At 32.5% G+C, this 9517-nt stretch overlaps 2 protein-coding genes across 4 annotated transcripts; one reads left to right on the top strand and one right to left on the bottom strand.

The window, feature by feature from the left end:
• LOC107631179 (negative regulator of systemic acquired resistance SNI1) lies at positions 1018–9373 on the bottom strand. Of its 3 annotated transcripts, none has more exons than XM_021119512.1 (16): positions 9080–9373; positions 8822–8888; positions 8634–8727; positions 8459–8542; positions 8258–8347; positions 7645–7716; positions 7248–7317; positions 7118–7167; positions 6711–6923; positions 6564–6634; positions 6388–6457; positions 6113–6178; positions 5821–5973; positions 5311–5420; positions 4707–4823; positions 1018–1111 (listed from the first exon to the last, which is right to left on the bottom strand). In XM_021119512.1, the coding sequence occupies exons 1-15, from the start codon at positions 9201–9203 to the stop codon at positions 4751–4753; spliced, it is 1407 nt and encodes a 468-aa protein (XP_020975171.1). In that variant the 5' UTR covers positions 9204–9373; the 3' UTR covers positions 1018–1111; positions 4707–4750. The 3 variants fall into 3 exon arrangements, with proteins under 3 accessions (XP_020975171.1, XP_020975170.1, XP_016190021.1); XM_021119511.1 differs by lacking the exon at positions 1018–1111 and adding an exon at positions 1647–1761; XM_016334535.2 differs by lacking the exon at positions 1018–1111 and having other exon boundaries at positions 4652–4823.
• Positions 1032–4609, top strand: LOC107631180 (peroxidase 19). The gene is made up of 3 exons (XM_016334536.2): positions 1032–1503; positions 1584–1784; positions 3845–4609. Exons 1-3 carry the CDS (start codon positions 1219–1221, stop codon positions 4421–4423), a joined length of 1065 nt encoding a protein of 354 aa, XP_016190022.1. The 5' UTR covers positions 1032–1218; the 3' UTR covers positions 4424–4609.

The raw sequence follows: 9517 nt of genomic DNA, 5'->3' as shown, positions 1-9517 counted from the left end.
GACTTTTTGCTTAATGTTTTACACTTCAATAAAAGAGTTTTTTGAACACTAATCATTCTATTTCATATTAATATTTTATTTTGCTACTCTCACTTTTTGGTGACTCTCAACTATAATACTTAAACTATTGAGTAAGTTTTATCCATAAAAGTTTTAAATATTAACAAATCTATTCGAAAATAAATAAAATTTGCTTTGTATTAAAAAAAATAATCTACATGCATAAAAATATTTAAATATGTTAATTTCATTCATAAATAGATTTATTATCACTCTAAACTTTTATAAATAAAAATAATAATTACTCATATTTCGTGAATACAAAACTAATTTTGTTTATTTATAAATAAAAAATTGTAGTTTACTCCAAACTATTCTTAATATATGTCTCATATCTATTCATTGGCCAGTCCCATTTAATCTATAGCCAACATTTTTAACGATCTAGAGCTGCTGCAATTCCATATATTCATACACGTGAATGAATCTCTTCATCACCATCACGAGTTTCTTCCTTAACATTTTATCAAAATTTGAAGCCACATATATTTTAATAATGATAGTTCAACTTTACTGTTTTCAAATAATCATTGATAATTGATAAACCAAGAATGCTAGGGGACCAGCAATTTTGATGTTTTGTAACTATCAATTGACCATCAATAGTGTTTTTAATAGTGTGAGATTACATCTAATGGTGGGAAATCACTCACTTTTGTTTTGATGGTTAAGTGCTGGCCAGAAAATACAAAAGTTGTGGCCCCCTAGACTTTTCCTTGATAAACTAGATTTTTTGTCTCCATTGTATCAACTGTCACTGAGATTATATATTCTAGGGAATCCAAATTAAATCAAAATACCATTTAAGAAAGAAAAAAAACAGAGACACCTATCAAGATGCCATGAAATGTAGACCCTACATTATATAAATAATTTCCATTTGACCAAACATATAAATGATAAATCCATTATGGATTATAAACAAAATAGAAGAAACGTCAGAAAAGCTGTTATCAGGTGGCAAATTTGTAACCACCAACTACTAACTCAGCTTCTTGTTTCCCTTCTCTCTCAGATTCACGAGACTTGATTCCCTTAAAACCCCTTAAATCTGTACCATACAAACAAAACATTTCAACATCATTATCATTATTCCAACCACAATAACACCCTTTTATTTTCCTTTGTCCTAAACTGCTTCATTATTCCAACAAAGTCATGCCTGTCCCTAAATATTCTACTGCTTGTTCCTTCTTCTCATCTCAATTCACTTGTTTGTTTGTTTTCTTCATCATTGTAGCTGGAACTACTACACCATGCTTAGCCAAAATTATTACCAACAACACCACCCGCCGCCATCGTCAGGTCTCAGTTGATTACTATGCAAGAACTTGTCCCAATGTAGAACAGCTTGTAGGGTCAGTCACCAACCAACAATTCAAAGAATCACCTGTTTCTGGACCTGCCACCATTAACCTCTTCTTCCATGATTGTTTTGTAGAAGTAAATGCTTTAGCTTTGCTTGCTTGCATGCATGTAATAATTGCATGCTTTATTGAAATGACTTAAACCCGTGAATGCAGGGGTGTGATGGATCTATTCTAATAGCATCAAAGCAAGGAAGCAAAGAATTGGCAGAGAAAGATGCAGAGGTTAATAGAGAATTGAGAGTGGAAGGTTTTGAGACCGTGATGAAGGCTAAGGAAGCAGTGGAGAGAAAATGTCCTGGTGTAGTTTCATGTGCAGACATTCTTGCAATTGCTGCAAGAGATTATGTGCACTTGGTAAGTAATCATTTCTGAGTTTCAGTTAATAAAAATACTTGATTACTACATTCTTTTTTCTTCTTCTATAATCTTCCTTTGTTTTTCTTCAAGTGTGGCCACCTTGCAAACTATTCTCTTTCATAAGGTCAAGAAAATTTTGCATAGAAATGGCATGAAGAATAGGCTTATTTGATATTAGAGAAATCAATATAGTGGTTATATAATGGATGATGAAATTTTCTTCTCTTTTCTCTAAGTGCTTCTTAGTTTCTTTCATAGTAGATTTACATCCAAACCGTTTATGAAGAAAAGTGTTTTAAAGAAAAACTTCTTGTTCCCCCTAATTGAATAACAGAAAATTTGGGAAATACTAATAATGAAAAGGGTTAAAAATTAAATTATAGACCTAAAATTTTAAGCATTGTGGTCTTACAGAACTTAGTAAACAAAAACAAAAAGGAGTCCTAGAATATATTGCAGCTTTTGTGTTTGCCATTTTTTATGACAATAGATGTATATTTGAAAAAGTTGCATTGCTTTGGAACAGCTTTTTATTTTATTTTACCAGACAAACTAAAAGAAAAAGCCCATTTTTTCCTTCCTAAATAAAGACAAAAAATGTAGCAGTTATGTTGAATAAAATTCTCTTTCGATTAGCTAATTTATCCGCTGGAAAAGACACAAAATGGGTTAGGTATTTTGGTACTGACTGGCCTAGATTTGGGATATTCAAAGTAACTTAGAATGAGTTTGGTTTGTATTTTTGTTTTTAAATGTTTTCAATTTTTAAGGTTTTATAAGGAAAATAATAAAATAAAAAATGAAAATAGAAAAATAAAAATCTCTGAAAATGAAAATACAAATTAAAGGCACTCTTAGTATTTATATCTAGGAAACAGACAAATTGATCTTAATAATAAACAAACGGTAACGGTTAATACATAAGAATCTAATGTCTTTTTTCGATATTGTTAACTGTAGTTTTATAGTGACATGAGCAGGGTGACCACTTTCATATACAAAGATTTAGCAGCATGAGTCAACTTTAAGTTTGTTTCATAAAAATGTTAAAGTGTAGTTAAAAAATTAACTACTAAATTGATTATTATATATTTATATTTTATACAAATAACCAATATTTTTTTATAAACATAACATTATTGTTTTTATGATATCCATAAATTTTGTACTTCCCGAATTCCAGTCAAATTTTATATATACACACACTAAGCAAAGCTTCTTAAACCTTGAGTCTAAATTATTATAACTTACTATTGTCCTTGTCTATGAGATGTCAGATTTATACACGTTGGAGCCTTGTGCTTAAAAGTACTGAATAATTTAATTTCAATTTATGTTTAGTCAAAGATTAATTCATCACAAATCTAAACTCTATTTAAAGATTTATCGTTTGACCAATGAGTTACTACATGCATAAAACAAAATTCGAACCTCTGATACTCGTAAACTAATGAACTAATCACTAAACCAACTAGTCAGTTCAATCAAATTTCTAATTAGATTTAATGAAACGATATGGTAGCCTATCCATTTCAATGGAATAAAGCTCAGCCTTTCTAGTTAAGAATACAAAATAATTCCTTTTCTAAATCAACTAAACGTACATATTAGTCTTAATAAAAATTACAACTACTGTAACAGCTTGAGTTTAAGAAAGCCAACTGGTAATATTCAATAATGCACTATCATCGAAAGGTATGAATCGCAAAAATTACAATGAAAAATGTTATATACTTTTCCTTTAACACGAACTCAACACACATCTATGACTATGAGACTCCAAATAGTGATACACTATATCTAATAATAGAAAAATCTATGAAAAGAATCAATACAGATAATACATCTTGGTCTCAGAAATCATATTTGTACCACTTTTTGATACACTATATGTACCCCTTCGTTCTATGGTACAAAAAACAATTTTTTTTTTTTTATCTTTTTTCACTTTTAATACAAAAAGTAAAAAGTATACACATGAAGTGTATACAAAAATAATGCATATAATATTTTTCCATCACAATTAATGACTATTTATTGTGTAACTGGTGGCACAGGCAGGGGGACCATACTACCAAGTGAAGAAGGGAAGATGGGATGGGAGGATATCAATGGCATCAAGGGTGGAACCCAACATCCCTCATGCAAACTACACCGTTGATCAGCTCATCAAGCTCTTCAACTCAAAAGGCTTAACCATACAAGACATGGTTGCTCTCTCTGGTGCCCACTCAATAGGTTTTGCACACTGCAAGCACTTTGTGAAAAGGCTATACAATTACAAGGGCAACGGTCAACCAGACCCAAACGTTGACCCCAAACTCCTCAATGCACTGAGAATGTATTGCCCTAACTATGGTGGAAACTTGGACATTGTTGCCCCATTTGATGCAACTACACCATTTGTATTTGACCAAGCATATTATGGTAACTTGCAGAAGAAGATGGGGTTGTTAGCTTCCGACCAGGCTTTGGTTTTGGACCCAAGAACCAAGCCTTTGGTTCAGGAGTTTGCAAATGATAAGAACAAGTTTTTTCAAGCTTTTGCAGCTGCCATGGATAGACTGAGTTTGGTGGGAGTGAAGAGAGGGAAAAAGCATGGAGAGAAGAGAAGAGACTGCAGCATGCATGCATGAAGATTGGGAGATGGGACTGACACAATTCTTGCATTCATAACTGGACAAGTGACTTCAATGTATCTTTTATTAAGTTCATGTTTAAGTAATTCATTGTTTGTGTGCAGTTATGTATGCAATAGTTGGGATGACATTATTATTTGTAACTTCGTGTCTTGGTGGATTCAACTTAATTACTTTGGAGAATTGATTAATTCCAATCAGATTAAAGTAAAGACAAAAGAAAAATTAAATAAAAGGAAACCTGCAATTACTGTAAGGTAACAAAAGGAGTTGATCTTACATTGTAGGACAGAATATTTGATAAAGTCGACAGTTATTTCCATCCTATGATTTCATGGAGATAATAGTTGCCGCAGTAAATAGTGCTTCTTTCCCAATCGAGAAAATCTCCATAGATCTAAACCATGATAGATAAAATCAGAAAATTGTCAAGATACTAAAATTATGGATCTTGGGTTACTAAATAAATAATGGATTTTTATAGGATATTTAATCAAATTTTGAAATATATCAATACTTCAACATGGAAGGATACTCAAATTGACATGGTTTCACATACCATTAGCACTCGCAATCATTTTTTATACATTAAATAAATGGGTTTAGCTAACTTGTGCCCCAAGGGCACATGATAAGCTTACCATTGGTGGAAAATTTTAAATGTTTTCATTTAATGAATGCAAAACAAATGCATTGGAAACTTAAATTTTTTATATTTTCAATAAAAAACTTTCTTAAGTTGTAAACTTAACATGTTCCCTTGGCAAATGTTAGCTAAACCCTAAATAAATAAGAGTTTTGTTACGTAGTCATCTCCCAGATAATGCAACTATAAGCAAGCAAGAATAGTGTAAGATTAAAGTCCTGAGAAATTGTGCCCTTACTCATTTGTACTTCTCAAACTTTCAAAAGCAGAGATAAACATCTGACACAAGTCTGCAAGAGCACTGACTCCTCCTTCTGCATTTCCTTCTGACAGTATTGATAATTGCGCCTGAAAGCAAATAAAACCCTTTTTTATTGAAAAAAAGAAAGAACTAATTTAGAAGCTCCTCATACAGTTATTTGGGATAGTTGAGAACATACTTCTACTTCCAGAGGGCATAAAAGACAATGCTTCATATTAGAAAAATGGATAAAATCGCTAGCTAGTCCTTAGTCCCATGAGGTTTAAAGATACCAAATTAGTCATCATCCAACACCCATGATTAAGAAGTTATGTATATGCAGAACAGGTTGGTTTGCCTTTCATTGTTGTGTTCTTTCTCTTCAGTTCACCTTTAGGAGGGTTTAACTCCTAAAGCTTTGTACTTTTATCTCAAAAGATTTATTAAAAGTTTTGTCATTCAAAAAAATATATATGGTGCTTCGACTCATTGAATAAAGACCGGTACCTGAAAACCAAAAGCCAAAAGGAACTGCATTACATCTGGACCAATTTTTTTAGTAATGCTTTTAGTGCCAGTTTTATTTGAGAAGCATTTCAAAGCCACTTCAAATGTGGCATCCTCAGAAGAGCCATTTGACTTTCGAGTGCGAGCAGAAGGCTGCAATTATGCATAAAACAAACAAAATTAAATAGAGATTATGAAACCTGTAGCTTACTATCCGTTGAGGCTCCATTTCAAAAGTAACAATACATAATGTTAAGCAAGTACATTTTCAAACAATCTAGCTGCTGATTACCTTAGTCATGTATTTCCACAGGTACTGCACAACTATTTCCAGTTTCCATTTTGGTTCACTGAAGGTCTGCAATCACGCTCAGTAAAAACAGAACTATTAGCCATAACATAACTGTCATGTCATCAATACTATGTGAATATTATATAGTGAGATTTATTTTGCTTCTTGATTAGTATAACTAGAAGAAAATGTTTCAAAAGGAAAGGGACAATCCTGTACAGACAGTTATTTGCAAAAAGGGTGAGAGGAGCAGAGAGACAATATTCACGCTCAACCTTAAGAAATACGGGGACGGTATCTATGCTGTAAGCTAGTTGATCTAAAAGTATGTCCATCAAAGGTTTTCTGCACCAAAATAGGATGTCAGACATATTTTAGCCAGGAGCACTGAGTAAAAATGAAAAATCAATTGAAAGGAACCTAGAGAAACATAATTAGTTGAAACAACTACCTCAGACCATCTGCTCTTGTTGTGTGGCCTTCAAGATCTGCTTTCTTCCTTGATATATCAAGGTCCATAATCTAAAATAATCCAGAATATTAATAAAAAAAATAAGCTGTTTGAACTTCAAAATACATAATCTTTTCAGAAACTTACCATAACAAAAAACTTATCCATAGAGACACAGGTGTTCTTCACTACTTCATGTAAAGCAAAAGATAATGCAGTATGAAAGTGTTTGGATAACTGAGATTCAGTACTCTTTTGAATCTCTAGATGGTTACTGAGTTCATTTTGAAGTTGAGATAGTTGACAAAAAACTATTAAGCAGTCCTGCATCATGCTTTTGTAGTTTATTTTCCTAGATCCCTGCAAAAGCAACTATGATCAAGAAACAAATCTCTAAAGGAAATGGATCAAGAGAAAATAAGATCTCAACAACAGGACATATGGAATGAAGACTACTGGTATTCATTTACTTAGCATGTTGATCAATATGGTTATTTTTTATTGTTTAGTAGATAAAGTCCTCCAGTGCTTTTGGTGTAATAATAAACAAATACCAGTAAAATATTGAGCATAGACTCCCTCTGCATGTTCCAGTTCATGGTTGCTGCAAGAAAACATTACATAGAATATAAAAAGTAGGCTAAAGTACGGCTGCAACAAAGATGAGTGCAACTTCATACACACCGTTACGTGGTAGAAAATCGCCTTCAAGAACAACGACAAGATATTGAAAGAGTAACATGTTCTGCAATGCCTGCAAGGTGATTACACCGAGAAATAACACTAGTAACTTTTATTTCCTGTTGAAAAATTGCACTTAGTTTGTAACATTATGAATTAAAAGCTTAACATATAGAACGCAAATATCGTTTATCTTTATGAAAAATTATACTTAATTTGTAACATTATGAATTAAAGCTTAAAATATATACACAAACAGTAGGGAAGAGTTGTGTAAATGGAAAATATAGCTAAAAAGTTGACTACATGGAATAGCACCAGCTGGAATTTTATCACATACCCAACGTTAAACAAGTATTCACATATTCTAGAACAGAACATACAATGTTGGTGAACTAACCTTCATGTTTGATGCTTGAAATTCAGTCTCAGATGAAAGTTCGGCAAGCTCTTCAATCAGATGATGAAAGCTCTAAGGTTGGTAAAGAAAAATGAAGAGCGAAATGAGCTCAAGAATTCGATATCAAATTGCAATTTAGTGGAAAGACACCATGGAAAACTCAGAGAAGCTGAAATTTTAAAAATCTAAGTTGAAAACAAACAGAAATAAGTTCGTTTAGTTGCAATGATTTTATATCTACAACAAAATTATCTCTGCCTGCTACGAAATATTGTGCAACACAACAGATTAATATGACTTATTCACATTAAAGGAGCAGAATGAGATAGCTAGCATGCATTTCTATGAAACACGTCAACGGACTTATGCAATAAAATGTATCACTGGTTATTTCATCATCTGCAATTTCGTACATGCATATCCAAAAGTAGCTTCTCATAAATTTGGATAAAAAGAATCAGGTAGGCAATACAAACATCTCAAAAGAAGTTACGGGAAAATATGTTGATAATTTTTTTCATGGAAAGGTTAGGATAAAAATAAAATACATCAACACAGTTAAAACTGTTACACGTAGTGAAAACAACAACTAGTGAAAAAGAAACCAACTCACAGAGGGTTCAAGAGGTTGATCAGGCTGTTTTTTACTTTCTTCACCAACAGAATTGGCATTATCCTGGAACACAAGAAGGGGAGACCATGCCTACCAAGAAGTATTTTGCATTTGTAAGTTCAATTAGCATCCTATATTTGGAATTAAATTTACCTAGAATGAAAGAAAACAATAGATGAGATGACTCATAGCCATTTGTACCTCTTCAGCAACAACCAATTTTGATGGAGAATTAGCAGATGATTTCGAATTATCATTGCCGGTTGAATACACACGAGGGAAGTGCTAAACCCACAAAGAATTTACAAAATTGAAAGTATCAGTTATATTGGGGACTACAAATATAAAGCAGGAATATCATGTGACAGTCAAATACCTTTTCTAAATCAAGCAGCAGCTTATAACTCGCCATTATCACCTCTAAAGACTTCCCAGTCCTCAGCATACGGAAGATTGCCCTAAAGATTTTTCTTCACAAAACAAAACAAAAAAACAAAATATAAAACTCAACACACAAGTAGACACACTACAACAAAATACACCTTACACTTTCAACCAACTTACCCAGTGGGAAGCTTTCGGTGTTTTTGAATAATTGAAGAAGCACGCACGGCATCCAGAAAAGCAATCCCTGCATGTATTATGAACCCTAAGAATGAACAGACACAGAAACTTTTCTATGACCGAAACCCAGTTTAAACACATGGATTTTCTAAGTGAGCGCGAACTCAATGAAGGATCAAGTGAACATGGAAAGAAGAATCAAACAGAAAAATTATTCGGGAAAAAAGAAAGTTTGACTGTGATGGTTACGAATCTTACGATCATCGAAGGCATCGTGAGCTTCGGAGGCATCAAGCATGGCCAACATGCTATCTTCCATTCCTATCCCTCCCCCACCGACTCTGTTCAATCTTCCACTGCTCATGTTGCTAGGGTTCTCCATTTTCTTTTCCTCTCTGGCCAAAAAACAACAAAACTATCGAATTTTTCTGTGTCAATTTCAAATTTCAATAGCATTAAATAAAATTTAGAAATCAAGGGTTTATGTATCTTCCCGCCAAAATTGGCAAACTAAACAAAAAACTTCACCTCACTAGAATTGTAGAAACTTATATATCATTAGACCGACAGATATTGGGAGATAGAAACAAAGACAAGATACAAAATATAAATATATTTTAATAAAAATATGAGTGGTATATAATTTTAATTTAAGAATATTATTATAATATGATTTATTATTTTTTCGCATAAATT

Source organism: Arachis ipaensis, chromosome B03, assembly GCF_000816755.2.
Source record: "Arachis ipaensis cultivar K30076 chromosome B03, Araip1.1, whole genome shotgun sequence".
NCBI classification, from domain to species: domain Eukaryota; kingdom Viridiplantae; phylum Streptophyta; class Magnoliopsida; order Fabales; family Fabaceae; genus Arachis; species Arachis ipaensis.
This window is presented reverse-complemented; position numbering and strand designations above follow the sequence as displayed.